At 40.9% G+C, this 20,792-nt stretch overlaps 1 protein-coding gene across 13 annotated transcripts in view; it reads right to left on the bottom strand.

Moving 5' to 3' along the window:
* The window catches only part of WNK2 (WNK lysine deficient protein kinase 2), a 119,323-nt gene that overhangs the window by 67,776 nt on the left and 30,755 nt on the right, over positions 1 to 20,792 (bottom strand). For all 13 annotated transcript variants that reach the window (XM_062585983.1, XM_062585989.1, XM_062585991.1 and 10 more), the window contains exons 3-5: positions 5,436 to 5,608; positions 4,283 to 4,503; positions 497 to 654 (exon numbers count right to left, since the gene is read on the bottom strand). In XM_062585983.1, the coding sequence (XP_062441967.1) occupies positions 497 to 654; positions 4,283 to 4,503; positions 5,436 to 5,608 (552 nt within the window). The remainder of the gene's footprint in view (positions 1 to 496; positions 655 to 4,282; positions 4,504 to 5,435; positions 5,609 to 20,792) is intronic.

The following is a 20,792-nucleotide window of genomic DNA, read 5'->3' as shown; positions in this document are numbered from 1 at the left end:
CTGTCTTCAGGTAATTTGCTATACATACAAACCGCAAAACACCGTGTTGGAAATCTGAATCAAGCAAAACATAAAGGAATATTTATTTAGGCTGCAACCTAAAAGTTGGTGGTCTTAGCTTTGTGGGATACTTGGTTAATTCTGAATAGTCCCCATTCAGGAGGTGAGACTAGGATGGAGATTTTCCCTAATTATCCTTCCGCACTTTCATATACTTTTTGCTGGTGGAGATTTAAAAAATCAGCAAAAGATTACTAAAAATATTGTACACAGTGGCAGTACAGTCAAAAGAAATCCAGCTGCAGAGTTGTAAACTTCCCAAATAAACCTGCAACAGTTTTCCACAACCCAGAGCTAAGACACCTCCATTTCTATACCACACTAGGCTTTTCCCCCACTCAACAGTCCTGATGTGACAGTGAATTTTTTTTTAAGACATTCAGATTATAAAATCCCATATTAAAGATGCAAACAAAAATTACAGCAGTTTACTTACACAGGTTACTTTCCGGTAAATTTGAGCAGCATTCTGGCATTCTGAATAAGGGTATTCTGAGGTAGCCATTTCCAACATGCACATCCCAAAAGCATACACGTCCACAGATTCATCATAGTGTTCCTCATACATTTCTGGGGCCATAAACTCTGGAGTACCTACACATGCACACACAAAAGAATAAATTCTTTACAAATTTTAAATGGCTTTAATTGTATTTTTTCCACCTATAAAAACGTGCCTATTACATCAGCAAAAGATGTATGTGAGCTTATTTCAAAAGACAAAAGTAATTAAAATACAGCTCAAGCATCCCCCAGGAAAGAAATCCAAAGCGAGCACACACGCTTGCACACCCATCTCTCACAGGTAATAACAGAAGAGAGGAAAAATAACACACAAATTCCAAAAGTGAACAGGAAAAGTCTGAAATGAAATATAGCAGCGTGCTGGAAAATACATTGGAAGTCTCAAAATGCTTCCTTGCTGTGGATGGAGGGGGGTGTGTATAGGTCTTCAGTGGTAAAAAGAACAGAAGAAATGAGAAGCTTTCGCCTTGTTTTTGTCCAACTTAATTTGCAATTTTTTTCTCCAGAGAGATAAGTAGCAACTACCCAGCAGATAGACAGCACTTTGACAGCAAGTGCTATCACAAATTCATCTCCAAAGTCACGCACAGCACACCAGCATGAAACAAGATTCTGTCACTGGATTAGTGGGACAAATCAACAAGCTGACTTACAGAACAAGGTCCTACTCCACAGGGACTCGGGTGCCAGACATCTGATGCAACTGGCTGAATGTGAAATGAAGCACTGTGTTTTCTGCTTCGTTACAGCAAGCAGCAGCTTTATGACAAGCAGCTACTTACAACACCTGCAAACGCTCCCTTTTGCACAGGGCAGCAAGAATAAGCAAAAGTTCAATGGCATCAACAGCTGCAGAGAAATGTGTCTATATGGAGCACAGACCGGGAAGTTTAGTCACACGAGTTGCTCAGCCTTTGCCAGAGAAATCTGAATTCTGCATCTAAATGCCCCTTTCCAGAACCTTTTGTCAGCTTAGCATGCCTGTTAATAACAGGTGGTTTTTTGTTATGCCCTCTCTAGTATCAGCAAAGGCATGATTCCAATTAAAATAATGTATACATACCAGTAAAAAGAGCTTTTGTCCTTACTTATATTTGGAGACCTGATGTAATCTTTATTATGACAGCATAAGCTACGCCTCTCAAACGCAGGGTTGTCAGCAAAACAGCTTTTACACCTTTTCTAATGTAGCACTGGCCTAACTCATGTAATAAACCTCAGTTAAAACATCCCTGCAACATTTGATAAGCTTTGGGGCTCTCTCTCCCCTCACTTATGTTCCTTCCACCTTGAAGACCTTCTTTCAGCCTTTATAAGCTAGCTGGATCCATGTCAGGAAAGCTTCACAGCAACTTCTGAATTTAATATCTGATCTCAGGCTTTTTCTGCCAGCTGCTATGAAGCCAATGCCTGCTAACAGCAAAGAGTTAACAGCTGTCAGACCCAGAAAGCTCTTCAGACCTCCTGCATCGTTTCAGAGTGAACCAGGCACTTCAGAGGCAGAAGTGAATCTTATGAATTATGGAGCACTTAAAACAAGTTTGTTATAAATGTGAAAAAGTGATAGTGATTGTCTAAGCAGCAAATGATATTCTTGACACCATTCCAAAATACCATGAAAATGATATTTTCCACCCGTCCCTAGGGGTGGGAAGGAACACATGCATAGAAATATTCTTAACTAAACAAACCACATAGATGTAGAACTGCTTAGTAGCCATTCAACTTCTCTTTGCCAAACTAGTTCTGCACTGGTTTGGTTCACTGAACAGACACATAGCAAGGTCAAATGAGCATCAGTGCTGGCACAAACACAACAAGTGAAAAACTGGGCTGCAGCCATACTGACTTCACTCAGTCAAAACAGATACAGGATTACTGCTACTAGGATTCCTTTAAGGCTGCCACAGCTATGGAGAAGGTCTGCTGCAGGCAAAGGCAAGGCGGCAATGTAAGGCTACAGGTGGTAGCAGAGAGCTCCAGGGCTGGCAACTCACAGCCCTCAAAAGCCTGGCTGGCCATGCAGCGGCCCGAGGAGAAGCCAGATCCTAATTCTTTCCTTGGAGCAGCACTACTCAAGAGAAATCAATATATTTAAAACAAACAAACAAACAAAAAAAAAAAAAAAACAGATTGTCAAAGCAAATACAGACAACTTGCCTGCAATCTCCAGCACTTTTAATCACTGGATTTGTTCTAGACATGATATGAGCAAGGTTTGACAGCACTGTGCTAACAACTAATTTTACAGGAATTCATATTGTTATTACAGATTTTATTCCCAGTCTGTGGAAGCCAAGAGACTTAACCAATATAAAACAATATGACTTCACTGAAGTTAACAAGGTTAAGCAGCCATAGCTCCAAGTTTCTATCATATTTTGACTTCAAGGACATCAGGTTCTCAATGTATAAAGGCTACTACTTTTGCATAAAATATTAGTAAGCAAATACAATTCGTGAGAATTTGAGATGCTAAAACAATTATTTAAGCAACTACTTTTTGAATGATAGCACCCAAATTTTTACTTTATTTTTATTTTATATATATATATATATAATTAGGCAATACTGGTCATCACTATGAGTTTGCTAAGTTATGTGATTATAACCCTGAAAATTGCTCTTACTATCTAATTTCCATTTATAAAGCAAGCTAAAGGATGACTATGCATATGACAAATTCCCTCACTTTCAGCATTCTGTCTCAGGAATTTACAACTTCTTACAAATATCATGTACTGCCCAAGGGAGATTTGCTAAGGAAGCATGGAGGAAAAAAATACAGTATGTTGAGAATTCAGGAGAAGCAGATCACACGTGCTTTTCCCTCAGAGAGAGTTAAAACTTAACATTTGCAAGGAAATATCATCCTTCAGTAATCATTCAGAAAATGTCCTCCAATTCAACCAAAATCAAATTCAAACACATTTAAACACTGTTCTGGCTGAGGGAATACTTCTCATGTAGTATCACCTAAGGAGATCAGCTATTGCATACTCTAGCGGACACTTTTAATTTTTTAGCTCCTGATTTTTAATAAATTACAGATGTCGTTTTGGTAGGACTCCGCCAGGACGCGATGGAGTTATGAGCGAGCTCTGCAGCTGCTGCAGAAGAAAACTGTCCTGCTAACAGCCCAGGGAAGGGGAAAGGCAGAGAGCCAGGCTCTGCAGGGCACTACTGGCAGAACAGGCTGCCCTTCCCTTTAGCGAAAGTCCCTGCCCCTACCCTAGCACCACTGGAAACAGAAAACTTCCTCTTCCTGGGGGCTTTCCACGCCCTTTCCTGGCACCACCTGGTCAGTGACAGAGCTGGCCTTGCTGCTGTCCCCCGTTCTCTCTACTTTCCTCTCCTTCTCCAGCAGTCGCCGAGCCTGTGCTCAGGGGAGGATACAAATTGCTGAGAACTGTTGCTGGCTCTTTTGTAGGAAAGAAGAGGAGGATGCAAAGTAATATTTTAATAAGAAAGTACTTTTCCATTCTGATACCAAAGGAAGGAAAATAGTAGGTCACGGTAACATTTCCTGGATTTATAGGTTGAGATTTTTACAGTATAAAGAAACTCTCACAAAACCACTTTAATCTCTGCAATCAACCTGCAAGTGAAAATAACACTACTGTGAGGTGTGAAAGAAAGGCACATTAAAAAGACAACCATCACACCAGAAGGAAGCCAAGAAGAACAGAATGATTACCTATTACACTTTTGGCAAATGAAGCTCTCTTGAGGGTTGCCAGGCCTAAGTCTCCTATCTTCACAGATCCAGTTGGTCCAGTAATAAAAATATTGTCACATTTTAAGTCTCTGTGAATTATTGGTGGAGTTCTTGTGTGCAAGAAAAGAAGGCCCTTCAGGATTTGCCGGCACCAGCTACGCAGGACTTTTGGTTTCATCACTTTAAATCTCTTCAGATACCTACAGTGCAAAAAAACACAGAAAACAAAATGGTATAAAAGATACTAGAGGTTGGTACTTCATTTTGGATTAAAAAAAAAGCCTCCTTAGACACTGCAATAGCCACTCAGAAACATCAACAAATACATCTTTCTAAAGGAGGAATCAGAACATTCATTTTTAGGGAGGAAGATAAACATTTTTGGTGAAGTCTAATATTAAAGCTACCCCCTTTATACAGAGAAAAGAGTTTAAATACTCTTCATATATTCAGATCAGAACAATACTCAAGTTTAATTTTAACCAGAAGATTCTGACCTCTGTACCATGCACCTGCTTTTTTTCCCTTTATCTAAAACAACGATGAGGACAGTATACTTTGGAAAAAAAAAGAAAACGTAAAACCTGCTAATGTACTTGCAGAGCAGTGCACTGGATATAAGCAGTGATGAATATCACTCCCATTGGGGCTGAAAATCTGTTCCAGAATTCATGCCAACTGTTTCATATCGACCTTAACAAGATTGTCAGTACCGAAAGCTATTAATTAATATTGTTTAGTAGATAACCCAGAGCACTTTCTGCTTCAAAAAGAGATTCCCCCGTTCAAGTGCTATCCTGTCTGAATTTTGTAACAAAACATGCAAACACGAGCACACAAAAATGATCACAAAAATACATCCTGACAAGTTAGACCATCACACACAGAGGATGAAACAGGGAACTGCTTCCAGTCACATAATTGCAACAGAAGATCGGGGAAGAGACATGGAGGCCAAAATTCTTCCTGTCAAATCCATGAAGTTCAAACACAGGGACAAATGACAGACACCAGAGAACAGCTCTATTTTTTTCTTTTATCTTGAGATGCCTTTTTCAGAATATGAAAGTAGGATTTTTCTAAAAATTTCCATAGCTATTCTTAGACTCCTCACCAGGAGCACAGTACTTACGTCTTTAGTGTTCCAGAGGTCATCAATTCAGTAACCAGCACGATACATCTTTTTCCTTTTACACAGGATTCCCAGAAGTCATAAAATCTTACAATATTTGGATGCTGTAGACCTTTCAACATTTCCGCTTCCTCTTTAAATCTCTGTCTCTCTACTTTTGTTAATTTTCTGTCCTATAATCCAAAATAAGACATTATTAGTACTGAATTAACAAAAATAAAACAAAGCCATTGTAACTTTATTGCTACGCTTTTCAGAATTCTAGATTTACGACTGTATCATGAACAATTACAAAATCTTTTATGGAAGTGATGAGCAGTGTGTATGAAGTAGGGCAGGAGCCTCAAGCCCAGTGTCAAAAAGACAAAGCCTTGCCTCCAAACCAGAAACCATCGGTGCGACGCTACCTGACAGTATTACTATTCCAGGCAACATAACCTTATCAGTATCTTGATGTACCAATGTACTGCTATTTACTTCTTGTTTTGGTTTGTGAGGGTCATTATATGAGAGATTAACAAACACAGCACCTCATTTCCAGGTGTGCAACGTAGTCACAGCTAAGCTACTGCTTTCTTTTACGACTGTGAATGCTCAGTGTTTAAATGGCTGTACATATTATACAGCGCATCATATTATTATACAGCAGCAAATACAAGGTGAATTTCCCTGAGTAACTGCACTGGGCCATACAGCCTTTTCCATTTCAGTAGGAAAAAATTATACAGTAGCACCTCAAAAATGAATGTACCAGTTTTTCTATTCATCTACAGTTCTGCTTAACTTTATTGATTTTTATTTAAAAAATGATGAAGGATTTAAAATCATCCTTCCGCCTTTTCTTTAGGCTGCACATTGGCAGTATGGGAATAATTATTATTTTAGATTAGAAATTAGATTATTATTAGATTATTTTAGATTAGAAATTTATTTTAGTTTAGAAATATGAAGAACGCCACATTCCACTGGCCTCGTTTTCCTAGAGAAACTAAATGAAAAGGTAAGAAGTATTTAAGATCTAAGAAAGGCTTCTTTTCTTCAAGAGCTCCTCATGCCAGCAATGAGCATAAGCAAACTCCAAAAACATAAATAACCAAGCCCCTCCCAAGTGTGTTTTTTTGTTTTGGGGTTTTTTTGGGGGGTTGGTTGATTGGTTTTTTAAATTCTGCTCAGCTGCAACCTTCTTAACTGTCCCAAGATCATGGTTCACAGGAACTCCTGCCAACCTTCCAGGTACATACACAGCAAGTTTACCCATGGACAAACTCCACATGGGGGCAAACAACCCTCCTGCACACTGGTACACCAGTGGGCTTCACCTGGAGAAGAGGAAATAAGGTTCTTTACGCTACTTTTCCTTAGCATGGCAGCAAGCTCAGCCAAGTGGGACGTGATGTCCTCGCTGGCCAAGGGGCCATGGAATTTAGCAGAAGCCTCTTCAGCTACCTGCAGCTGATTAACACCTAAACCCTTACAAGCAAAAGGCAATAGAAAGCTCACTCTCACACTATCATGTTTCTACTACACAAAAGAAGAAAATGGCATGTGCCAAAGCACTAGGAGTTTAACTGAAGGCTACACCATCACAGTCCAGTTTCACTCCCATGGACAGTTTTTGGGGCTAGGAGCACTTCAGCCCACTGTCCTAGAACTGAAGCTTTTTAGTTCTTTAAAAGGCACGATTGTGTAACTGTTCTTACTTATAGAATGAAGGCTCACAAATCACTGAAATTAATTAGCTCTTTTTAAAAAAAACTCAGACATTTTCTTTTTCTCAGCTAACTTAGGTATGTTTATAACAGCACCTACTTAGTGAATTAAATTGGCACTCAGCTTATTTTTAACTGAGATTCAGAGGGACAAGGCCACTGCCATTTTGAAAGTCTGCCCTCATCTGTATCTGCAAAGAACTCAACATAGTAATGAGAATTCACACAGCTGGAAACAAGTTAGCCTGACACGGAGATTTTCCAGGGGAAAGATCTGGGTTGAAGCAATTATGTTTTAGCTCTTCTTGGAAGACAGAAAAGCCTGCTTCTTCAGTGGCACAAGGCGGGAGCAATCCCATTTTACACGGCTGCTGCTCACAGCAGTGTTTCCTCGAGCAACAGGAGCAGACTCCTGCCTGGGAGAAGCCGGGGGCTCAAGGGAGGCGACCTGCGTCACGGGAAGGCGAAGGCACCCTTCGCCCCACAGTCTGCCACAAGCAGCGGGCAGTGGTGCTCTGTGCTGCAGGAACACGCTGGTATTTCTGCTGCTTTATATTAACTGCATTTTTTTGTAATAAAAAAAATTAAAAAAAAAAAAAAGCTGTGTAATGAGCCAGAACAGAAAATCCTGACAATTGCTTTCAAATCCATCAGTTGTTCCCCTGCTGCAAAGTCTCCTCTTAATTTAAACCTAGTAGAATAAATCAGATATGTCTATTAAGGAAGAAAAGGAGCATTTCCTTGTGTGAGACAGGAAGAGCATAGTGTGGGGGTTAGCAGAGAAAGGAAAAGAAAGTAACATTGACTTTCTCAACTTCACAAAAAAATATACTGTACCTTTTGACTCTCATTTTGAGATTTCTGAGTATTCTGAGAAATCTTCCACTGCTAATTTGTGGGTAGCTTTTAAAATATCACTTGGACGTTGTAGATTTTCACATTTGGTATCAGTGGCTGCATATGACAAGCACCAGACCATTCGGACCAATAACCAAATTCACAGAACCACAGAACGCTTGAGGTTGGCAGGGACCTCTGGAGATCATCTAAATCAAATCCCCCTGCTCAAACAGGGTCACCTAGACCATGGTTGCCCAGGACTGTGTCCAGATGGCTTTTGAGTATCTCCAAGGATGGAGACTCCACAATCTCTGAGTAACCTGCCCCAGTGCTCAGTCACCTGCACAGTAAAATGTTTTTCCTCACGTTAGATGGAACTTTCTGTGTTTCAGTTTGTGCCCATTGCCTCTTGTCCTGTCTCTGGGCTCCACTGAAAAGTGTCTGGCACTGTCCTCTCTACACTCTCCCTTCAGATTTTTATACACATGGAGAAGAGAAGGATCAGGGAGGGATCTCATCCGAGCTGAACAAGCCCAGCTCTCTCAGCCATTTTTCATAGGGCAGGTGCTCCAGCCCTCTGACCACCTTTCGTAGCCCTACGCTGGACTCTCTCCAGTAGCTCCACGTCTCTCTTGTACTGGGGAGCCCAGAACTGGACACAGCACTCGAGATGAGGCCTCCCCAGGGCTGAGGAGAGGGGCAGGATCACCTCACCTCCCTTGACCTGCTGGCAACACTCTTCCTAAGGCACCTCAGGATACCATTGGCCTTTTTGGCCACAAGGGCACCTTGCTGGCTCACGGTCAACTTGCTGTCCACCAAAACTCCCAGGTCCTTCTCCACAGAGTTGCTTTCCAGCAGGTCAGCCCCCAGCCTGTACTGGGGCATCGCATTATTCCTCCCTAGGTGCAAGACCCTGCACTTGCCTTTGTTGAACCTCATGAGGTTCCTCTCCACTCACCTTTCCATCCTGTCCAGGATCCCCTGAATGGCAGCACAGCCTTCTGGTGCATCAGCCACCCCTCCCAGTTCAGTATCGTCAACAAACTTGCTGGAGGTGCACTCTGTTCCCTCCTACAGGTCACTGATGAATAAGTTGAACAAGACTGGACCCAGGACCGACCCCTGAGGACACCTCTAGCTACCAGGCCTCCTACTAGACTCTGAGCCACTGATCACAACCCTCTGAGCTCTGCCATTCAGCCAGTTCTCAAGTCACCTCACTGTATGCTCATGCATCCCATACTTCCTGAGCTCACCTATGAGGACATTTTGGGAGACAGCGTCCAAAGCCTCCACAATACTGAGATGGCAATCTGAAGAACAGCAACAAAATGATTGCAGAAGACACATATACCGATATTTTGTATAAAATATAGATTTTTTCCCTGTAATTATAATCAAAATGATAACCAAGCATCTTTCTCAGAAGAAAGCATTACTAGTACCTGGAAGGAGAGGCCAGGGAAGGGGTTCAGGCAGAGCAGCCACCCTCACATGCTCCCCATCCTCTCAATGCATTTCCTGTGCAGAAACTTAAAGCCTCAAACCAATCCTTTAAAAATTCCATGAGGTTCAACCACACACGTGATTTGTTGGCCAAAGTGTAAGCACTTTCTGAAAGGGCTTAACAGTTGACCTCTTTTATACTCTGTGGCAGCAAAATCACTTCTGTTGTCACTTTAACTGTGTGACTCACTCAATGTTTATTCCAAACCCAAAACACCTTCATGAACATTTATTCCCTACCACATAATCCACACCAAGCAAAAAAAAAAAAAAAAAAAAATTTGTGCTATCGGTATGAATCTAAGCCTCAAACAACTACCTTTGAATAATAGAATTTTAGGATGAGGAACCAGATTCTTTGGAGAGGTAATGTCAAAGAAAGCTAATTCATTTAAAGTGGATTTAAGGTGTTGCTTTGCATAACTCAAATGAAGTTTATGAAAGCCTGGAGGTAAAGCAAGTTCTCAAATTCAGGCAGCAAGTTACTGGCCAGCAGGTTGCCTGCAATGGAAGACATTGCCAACATCATGCAGGCAAAGGAGGTGGCTCAGGGATACTGCGTAGCTGCATTGCTCTGCTCCTCTGTATCATGAAGAAGGTGAAAGTGGTGTCACATCGAGGTGACAAACAAGCTCACTGTTGTCCCACTGCTTTAATATCACTCCTCCTCTTCTGAGATTCCCCAAGACACAAGACTCAAAAGGAGAAAAAAAAAAGAAAAAAAAAGAAAAAAAATCAGAAAATGTTTTCAATGCCATCTGAATGATACCAATATTAGTTTGCAGTTACTAGCACGCTTCATCTCCTTATAAGGCATCTGCACTGCTTGGCTCTTTACCACTTCACTGGGACATGCAGTCTTGGCTCCAGGGGCTACATTGTAACTCCACTTAAAATAAATGAAAGCTTCTCAAATCTACTAAATACCATCAAGGTTTCTAAAATAAACTTCAACCTTCAAAAGTTCAGAGCAATCACACTGAGCTGATTCACCCTTTCCAGATTAACTGAATTTAAACAGAACCAAGCAAGAAGTGAGAGAGCAGTTCAGTCCATCATACTGTTAAGAAGGAATTCGTAAGTTTATCTTGTTTCTCCATCTTAATAAGCTGTAAAGAAAGCCCCAGAGAGATTTTTCCCCACCTTTGCCGGAAGTGGTTCGTTTAAAAGGATTCAGCACAGAATTCGTCTGTGGTGAAGTCAGGACCAAAGCAGCGCTGAGAACAGATATAGCAGCCATGAGCTTTCCCACGCTCAGAACCTGGATACATCAGTTTTGCAAACACATACGTAATGCAAACACGTAAACCTGTTATTTTACTATAATGACATAATTAGAATCATACCTAGTGGCAATGAAAGTACTGTGCTTATAAAATGCAACAGCAAATTTATTCTTTTAAGCAGATACTTCCACAGAGTGAATGAAGTAGAACGGTTTGAGCACCCTTTCCAAGTGCAGCCACATGGGTCCGCGGTCAGCTGCCCCAGCCTGCGCTCGAATTTACCAATTTATTATTACAGCCACTCTGAGGCTGCTGCGGTTAGGCGTTTACTGAGTGCCTCTGCAGGAATAAGCCACAACAGCGTGCGCTAGCAGCACATGTCAGGCAGAGCTTCACTGCTTACACAGATGCCACCTATACAGCCTGGGTGCCTTATGGCTCTGCAATTCAGCCTTTCATATAAATAAAAAAGCACTAAATGGTTTGGGATTGCACAATGTATCCTTCACTATGAAAGGCAGTCTGTAACAGACAAATAATAAGCAAGCAGTAAAAGGAGTTTATAAATTGAGAACGTGTTTCTCTTCATTGACTTCCTTTGCATTCTGCCTGTTGCACACCGGATCATGACTGCATGGTCAGTTTTAAGCATCAAACCACTGAAAGCTATTTGCTTCTTTCGTGGAGAAAGAAAGGATTCCCAATTAGTGTTTTATATCATTGCTTGGTAAATTAAACACCGATTCAGAAAGAATTATAAGGGATTGAATAAAATGAAGTTTGTAGCAGGAAGTGACTTTACATAACTTCCTATTTATAAGTCATATTTCTGCAAATTAGTCACCAGGCCAAGACACACAGGCTCTCTGCTTCACTCCGCTTTTCCCAGGCCAAGTTACATAAGCCTTCTCTTTGGTAATATAAAATTTACCCCCTTCACTAAGCTCCTTGATGTTGAACAATAGCAAAGATTGGAATCGGAAAGAAAATGCATTAATAAAATAAAAAGGCAGGCTTATGAATAGCATTCTGGAATGACACTCAAACTAACAGCAGGAGCATGTTCTGTTAGTCATCTACAAGCATCATTTCCTTCAGGTTGTAACATATGGGCTCTGACTAAGTCTTTGCAAGTTACACAAGCAAGAGACTAGTTTTTACCTGGGTCTTTATAAGATTTCTAAAACAGATTAATCCCTGACTTCAAGTTTCTTGCCTACTAACTTGTAAGTGGCTGCAAGGTTTGCGAATGAACCCGTCATCACCTCATGAGAAAAAGAGATCAAATGAAAAGATGAAAATAAGACCACACAAGAGGTTTTTTTTTAATGTAGTAATGTGTATATCTATTTTAAAACAGGGTGTTTGTGGCAAAGCTGTTATCAAACTAGAAAGCTGTGATGCTTCTGCAGTTTCACTGGTTTTCTAACTTCTTCTGTTGAAAATCTTGAATTTTGAGTAACATTAAGACAATTTTTTAAATACTTTCACCCCTTTAAAAGTGGCACTGACTTAAGAATAAATTCATTCTTGCTCCTGAGTGAGCCTTGGCCACGATGCTGCTGTTTTTAAATGACTATAAAGTTCTCCCATCTCACTCTGAAGACAGTCAGTGTTTTAAAAGACCCATCCTCAGCCTTGAAAGGTTCAGGTTGTCCACGATAGCCTTGCTAAAAATATCCGAAAGCCCTCTGCCTCGTCTTGCCCACACATTACGTGAGAGACTCGACCCCCTCCAAGCCTCCACACTGGCGAATGGAAGCTGCACACCAGGCTGCAGCAGAGCTTGTCGTAGGCAGGGACAGGCAAAAACCCCTCCTGGGGATGTCGGCGCAGATATCGAGTGGGTACCTTCTGAATGGGTCATTTTAACCTGCAGAATCAGGCTTCACAAAACCCTGGGAATAAAAATTTGTTTAAGGAAAAAAAACTGACAGGACAGAAAGAGAGAAACTAATGCCCCACCAGGAGAGAGGGTAAGACAGCAAGGACAGCACATGTCCTTCCCTCGCACAGGACTTGCGCACGTCTTACCCAGACTTCTTGGCCTAAGGACTTCTACCTGTGTGTCGAGCCAGCCTATAAACACCAGCTTGTTTTAGAAGTGCTAAAACTCACACTGTTGTACTTGCTGCTGGTTATTCCATTTTGCCTAGCAGGACAAAGTCCTCATTTGGGAACATATTTAGGTCTGTCTAGTGAAGACACAGGTCTGCATGTGAGGTGAGTGCTCACCTCTGCCATGCAGGAGCTGCAACAGGGACTGATTTCAACTTTTATTCCTGTTAACACTAAAGAATAGAAATTAGAACTCAAATATCTAAATCATCAGAAGCAACCTTTTTTTAAACACCAATGTGCCAAATCTGAACATCTGCTCATGCGCTGCAAATACTGTTCTAATCAGACATCACCTTGAGTTATAAAAACAGCAATGGGACCTATTGATAGCTTTCTCATAAATAATTGAACACTGCTTTATTGCAGATTTATGATGGAAAGAAGTACAGTTCTGGCCTGCCCTACAGTCACAGTTTTGAGAGTGAGATGCAGAGCTTGGTCAGAGCAGACTGCATTCTCCCAAGACACAGTGCAGTGCAAGTGAGGAACTTGCTTTGCTCCTACCGTGTGCTCAAGATGCATTAGCTGGTACCTGCATTGATGGTACTGCCTTTTCAGGCAAATACACCACAGTTTTGTAAAAGTTTTTAAAGGAACTAACCAAAATAGAAAGATCTAAAAGTAATAGAGTCCACACCTGTATAGGGCAGCTGTTCTGATCATGAAAAGCCATAGAAGGTGGTCCTGCTTCACACTCCAATTCAGGGCTGAAGATACTATTCAGAACAAGGCTCGGTCTGAGGGATATTACATGGTTTGTGAAAAGTGCATGTTGTTTATTCCAAAATTCCCTTGTGTTTGGATAGAGAACTCCACATTACCTGTGTGACTGGAGAAAAACTATTTCTTGAAGAAATATTTTTTCCCAGCAATATTTTACATTTCTAGAAACTGATTCTCCAAATTATTTTAGGAAACATGGTTTCAAAAACCTTTACCAGTGCTACAAAAAATTTTTCAGGAGAAAGCTTTCCAACAGCTAAACTTCATTTCTTTTTTTAAAGTTAATCCTCATCAACACTATATTAAATAATCATTGAGAAATGCTAGTAGAAATATATTATTCTAGCTGGCTACTGAACAAAAGAGAGCTTACATTACTATAAAATCTGATCTCAGCCATCTCCTAACAATATGTAAGTTCTCCTATAAGCAACAACTACTGATGTCAACAGGAATAACACCCTATCTGGTTTATTCAACCTTTTGATACTGTTATTCAGAAACATTAAAAAAAAAAGCCTTAGAAATATAGTTAGACAATAACTTATTTTAGAGGAAAGAATTAAAAAAATTTTGCATTCAAAATGAAAACCTCCCTCGCTTACTACTATTCACTTTTTGTGTTTCACATTAAGGCTTGTCCACTATCACTCACTATCAGGGAAATCCAGGATTTCTCCCAAGGGCATAACCAGGAGCAAAAGCAGGCTCAGAGATGCAGCAGCTTGGACTGTGAAGCACTTGTGCCATTACTGAAAGTAGCTGCTCTCATGTACCAGACTTATACCTTATTATTTCAGCACTCACATGACCTATATCATAAATTTGTAATAGCCTCTAGACTCTTATTTCCACACACCATACACTCAATTATAAGCACCTGTCATTAGAAGTTGTCCTACAGCAGAAAATCCCCTTTCTGTGAACAAACAACAGATATGCCATTAGACAACTTGCAAATCAGGAAAAAAACTTACAGCTTCATTACACACCAGCTTTCAGCCAACATTTTTTCTTCACTAAGTCACTCCGTGGAGTTACAGCCCACTATTTGTTAGCTGTATTTGTGAAGCCCACTGAGGTTCCCAGAGGCAACTCACTTTCCAAATGCATAAAAAGCAGTCCTTGTCCTCAAGATACTCACAGTTCAGTGAGCAGGACCCCATTCTGCAGAAAAGGCAGAGAGAAATTAACTTATTTGCCTGAGTTATTACTAGAAATCTACAGAAAATAAAGCACTGAATCCAAATCTTCTCATCCAGATCTCCCACTGGAGAAAAGGCCAGTTTCCTTTCTTGCTGGAGACAAGAACAGCTTGCTACTTTTTAACTCACTTAAGGCACCTGTCCTGTGGTGGAGTAACCACAAAATTCACACCTCCACTTCTCAATGAATACAGAAAAAAAAAAATTTTTTTTAAATGTAAACATGCCATGAGACTCTAGTATTTCATTATTTTCTGGAATTCACTTCTGAACTAGGGTTCATTAAAGTTCATGCAACAGTGTGCTATTTCTGAAGAGCATTTTGCTTCACTTGCTTCATGTCATCCATGAACACAATATTTGGTCACGCAAAATGTCTCATACTATGAGACATAACATCTCAAAGAGATGAAGCCAAATTCCCATGTCTCCTAGCAGGAACAGACTGATAAAGACATAATGATTCCTACTAGTATTTTCATTTCTAAGTGTTTTTAAAGAGTACCATTTGAAGGCTGGAAGACCCTAACCAACATACAAATACCCCAAAGTACCTTGGCTGTTACCTTCATAATTATAACAATTGTGGTTATAAAGGACCTTGTTTCAGCACTGGACCTCGACAGAGGAGGAGATGGGTCTAGCAGCACCCTGGAAGCAGAAGGATTGCACGGCCACCCCATTCTGGTATTGGGCAGCTGTGGCAGAGATGGAAAGAGACATTTGATTGCTGCTGCCCCAAAATAGTTTTCTAATAGCTGAAAATACGCAAAATGGAAGAAAGGAGATGCTACTGCCCTCAGAAGGCTGACATTTTCCAGGCACGGGGAGAAGAGAGATTTTAAGGGTATGAAACTCCTGCAGTTTCTCCTTTCTGTGTGCAGCCACCTCTGCTCTACTCTCCTCCATTGCTGGCCAGGTAATAGCTCCTCCTCTCATCCTGCACACTCCAGAGAGGTCTCACCTGAGGAGTACCACTTTTGTGAGCCTTCTGAGAAAAAGTGAAAATGATGCTGTTCACCCTATTACCATTCAGCATGTAAATGTTGAGGCTTACTTAGCCATCAGGCTTGCCAACAGGAATTAGCACAGCACAAAGAATTAGCAAGAGTAAAGCAAGTTTTATTTAATTTGCCTGACAAATTTTATTTGACTGCTTCTTAAGTAGCATGCAATCCTGTCTCTCCACCAGGCAAACTTCATTTTCCTTTCAATTTCATCCCATTATTCTACCATTTCCCATCCTGCTATAATCTATCAACTTCATACTTCAGTTTGGAAAACACACTTTATCAAGTGAGATGTTCCTACCAGTGAATTAATTATAATCTGCAAATAATCCTAAATAAAGAACAGGATACGAATCTATAGTCACAAACATTCAGGAAAAAAAAACTCAGTAATCCTATAACACGCTCTGTAACATGCATCTTTCAGTGTCTTGGGTGTTCTGAATAGCTAAGTCTTGTCACCTAATTGGTTCCAAATGTAAACACAGTAAGACAACAGAAGGGCTTGCACAGGTTTATGGTTGTATTAAAATATTTTGTAAGTGATTAAGATTTTCTTTGCCACATTAGCAAAGCTAAGAACCAGCTAAAACAGATTTTTTTCATCAAGTGACACTTGCAAAATGGAAAAACATTAAGTGATATATAGAATGAATTTTAAACATTTTCACTGCTAACTAGTTTTTATCACTCATGAAGTATTTTATTTCAGCAAAGGTAGCTTAAAAGAAAGCATTACCTTCAGAACTTATATTTATCCAGAAATAGAGTAACAGGAACTATATTATCATGCTTTTAATGGAGTATCCTTAAAGGCTGAACATGTACTTTTTACCTCCAAAATTAAGCCTATGAACTGTGTTGCATTCATTAGCCAGTCACTGGTATAGTCAGTCATCAGTCTTAGAAGATACCCACTGAACAGGCCTTCAAACTCTGTCCCTAATTACAGACTAAGTACATTTATTTCAGGAAACTAAGTAAAAAACTCTCTAATTAATAGGAGTAGAAATCCCATCACCATGCCAGACAGCTAAACTAGAAAATATTTAACAAGCCTGACTGCAGCAGAAACATTCTGGAGTTCAAAACATCACCCTTATGCAGTACTAAACACACCTTTAATTCTATTTTTCTTTTCACAAGACAGACCTTGTGTCATGTAAACAGAGTTAAAAGCCATTTTTTGCTTGTTCTTGTCTATCCAACACAGCCCAATACTTGAAGACTTTAAAACACAAAGCCGAGCTGAACCCAGGCTGGATTCAGGAACAGGAGGCTGCGTTACTCCGGCCGGGGCTCTCCCGAGGCCACGCAGCTCCATCACGGCCTGCCACGCCAACTCGCACAACCGCGGAAACTCAACAGAGAGGCCACAGGGTCGGAGACAAACCTCTGCTTTGTCGAGTGAAACGCAAGGATAGCTGAGTTATAAGTTAATACTGTTCGTCAGTCAAAAAGCCCAATGACTGGCTGGAACAGCAGCACATGCAGTGGTGGGAACCCCAACAGACCAAGTATTTCTAAGTAGAGAGGCTTAAAAAAAATGAGTAAAGGGCTAGATGCCACACATCTCATTGGGCTCCCCCTACAAGCCCTTCCACAGAGCTGCAGAGAGCAGGGGCATCTCAGCCACATTAAGTACGTATCAGCCTTGGCCTCCCCTCCAGAGGGACGGCAACGCTTCGTGCCACGAGCTAGAGCCAGGTGGCATCAGATACCGAGGGGACAGAGGCCTACTCCATGACACACGGTTTGGGCAGACCTCTGCTGCTGGTGTCCTGGGAGGCCTGTTTCATGCATAAAGCCATTTAGCTTTTTGTTTTCTACATTATATGGAAAAAAGAGCACAACCTATCCTGCAGCTCCTGTCTCTATAACCCCCATATGAACACAGGCTTTGTTTACCTGAACATATATTATTTTGCTCCCAGGAAACAGTTGCCTGAGTGCAAAGGACAGATGAGAAAAATATTTAAGGCTGCATAGGCAGTTTTAAGTTTAGCATTTCATAACTTTTCATATATTCATTTTCATAAACCAAGTAAGACTGAGCAAGTGCGTATGTGTGCAAGCACATACACACTGAATCTAGTTATACTCTGGGAAAGAAATATGAAATGACAAGACAAAAGAAAAGCAACAGCTCTTTGCATACCACTTAAACTCCAATGAACTCGAACAGTGACTTAACGAACCCTGGGTTCTTTATTCTTCACTCACACCACGGCCTGCTGAGTCACCCACCCCTAGTCACTTCATTCCTCCCTTCCTAGCTGTCATCTGGGTCGTATGAATAACTGACGAGGAGTTCTTCTGTAAACCTTAGAGATCTAGGGGAAAGTGGCACTACAGCCATCACCAACTCTTCCTTCTCCCACGCTCCTTTAATTTTTTGCTAAGGACTTTCTCATGACTGCTTTCTGGGGGTTCTACTGGGAGAAAATATAGGAAGGTAATCCTTTAAGATGCCTCGCTCTCCCCGTTTTGAAAAAAGCTGGCAGACGGCTGTACTACTGCAAATATCTAACTTAAATTCTTGCACCTAGAAAGTCAAGAGTCTAATAGGTCTTGGAGTTGCCCCAGAAACACCGTGCTCTCGTTCCAGCCCCACTCCACAGCCCAGTGCTCCCCTGGAAGGCCTGCAGCCGCCTGGGCACCACCTGCTCACTGCTGCTCTTGCAAACATAAGACTCAAAAGAAAGTATACACGGGAAGCATACAATGCAAGGACGAAGAAAAAAGGCCAGCAGGCCATCTTTTCTTCAGTAACAGTCATGTGGAGACTGGAAGCAAGCATTTCTTGTAGTGTGCCTGCAAAGCTCCCGGCAGCAGGGACAGGGACCCTTTACCACTGCAAGGCACTTTGCAGACCGGACTGTTCCTCCTCCTGAATGTTCCCACAATAATTTATCTGGAGTTTGGAAGCATCTTATCTGGGGAAAATTTTTAAGTGCTGAAAAGAACTGTCACTTTTCTTACATTCATAACACCACTTGACAACTTGTTAGAAAACACTCAAAGGCAAATTCTGTATGCTTGGCCAAGATATATATATCAAAATCCCCCATAATGGTTACCAATTATGCTGAAAGCATCAGATCTGTAACAGAATGTTTCCTCCTTATTTTTTGTAAACCCTCCTGCAAAGCTGAAAATTCTATAGCCTTACCCCAAGACATAGTATGTTTTAGCTGACAGGCTAGTATTAACAGCTGAAAAATTTAACTTCACATCTCTTCAATAGCTAAACGCGAGAGGGTAACGTCAACATGGGTTTATGAAAACAGATCTTAGTTACTTTCTATTAAGATTATATTATATGTTTGGGCTGATAAAGATAATAGCATTGACATAATAAATTCAGATTTCTGTACTGCATTTGCCTCACATTAAGGAAGAAAAAGAATGATACAGAAAAAAATCCACATGCATAAATTGATGAAAAATTAGGTAACCAGTCACAAAATGTAAACTGTACATATAAAAATATATGCCCTTAATTATTTTCAAGAGGTTATGCCTTATGCCTTGTTCCTATGAAATAGTTTGCATTTTTGTAAACAACCTGAATAAAAGTACAGCAAAATTACTACTGAGTTTTACATTTTGAAAAGAATTAAGAGAACATTGAAACATAAAAATGACCAGTCAGAGACTGAGATCCAGATGCTGTGTAAGCAGTCTAAAAATGCTTCACTGATACCAGGGGGTATAACTCAGGCCAGAGACCGAACCGACACAGGCGTGCAGGGAGAAACAGCCTTGCAAAGCAGTGATTGCAGAAGAGGCGCAGGGAGGTCACTGCAGATGAACACAGCCCGCAGTGCTGCAGTAGTGAAAGGCTTACATGGGAGCATCAAGCATGAAAAGTCCCCTCTATTTTCCTTCTGCAGAAAGCACCTCCCTTCCCAGAGCACACATTTCAACTTGCCCCTTAACACGCGCGTAGTTCAAAGATGGGTCACAAGAACCGCTGAAGAATTAGAAATTGGCCCATACTCGGTATAACTCAAACAAGTTCAACCTGCACAGTTTAGGGTAAGGGATTATCTGCTTCACAATCTGTAAGCACTTAAAAACAAAGTTCATACAGGGAAAAGTCTCGTATCAAACACTCCGTTCCGCGAGTTGCGCAGACGCCTGTCAGAAGCGCACAGCTTTTCGTAAAGCACAGGGAAGCGCAGCGAGCTTCCCAGCAAAGACTTTGTTACTGCAGCCTTGAACATCAGGTCTGGACATTTGTCCTAAACGATGGGCTTCACTTCAGCCAGAAGAACTTGGCCTTGAATCACAGGTTCATCCAAGGAGCTCAGGGCAGCGAAGGTACAGAGCAGATGTGATTACGTGATGGCAGTGATTCCTTCAGCCTTGAAGTCTGTGAAACCCTGTTACAGGCAACAAGCTCCCAGCTAAAGTCTTGGAATACCAATCCAAATGCTATCAAAGGCAAACGAGGGAGTTCGAGTTTTGGCTACACAAGACCTCTGAAAACATGAAGTCAGCAGCACCAAATCAAAACAAATTTAGCCATGCCGAGTGACAGGAGTCACGGCATTCGATCACAACAAAGTTTGAAAACCTGGTAAGAGAAAAACACCCATTCCTTCAACCACATCTTGCACTGGCCAATCCACACTATGTTGCTTACAAGTCAGTGGGTTCACATCACCTTACTGCAGCTGTTTAATTAGCCAGACCCTCTAGTCCAGTCAAAGTACAGATTTCAGGAAACAAGGCAAAATTTCATATGCAGTATTTAACAAATAGAATCAAACTTTTAGAGACTCTACAAAAAGCAGTATCAATCAAAAAACTGAGAGGATAAAAATATTAATATCAAATAAAATTTTAAATATATATTATTTAAAATAATATAAAATATGATTAATTTCATAAAAGATAAAGAATAGAATACTTCAGAGATTTCCAATGGGAAAATTAGGACAAGAAGTAATGTTTGTTAGTTTGGACTTCAAACTAAGATTTTATCAATAGTGTAAGGAAAAGATAC

The sequence above is a fragment of the Rhea pennata genome, chromosome 12 (assembly GCF_028389875.1).
Source record: "Rhea pennata isolate bPtePen1 chromosome 12, bPtePen1.pri, whole genome shotgun sequence".
NCBI lineage: Eukaryota > Metazoa > Chordata > Aves > Rheiformes > Rheidae > Rhea > Rhea pennata.
This window is presented reverse-complemented; position numbering and strand designations above follow the sequence as displayed.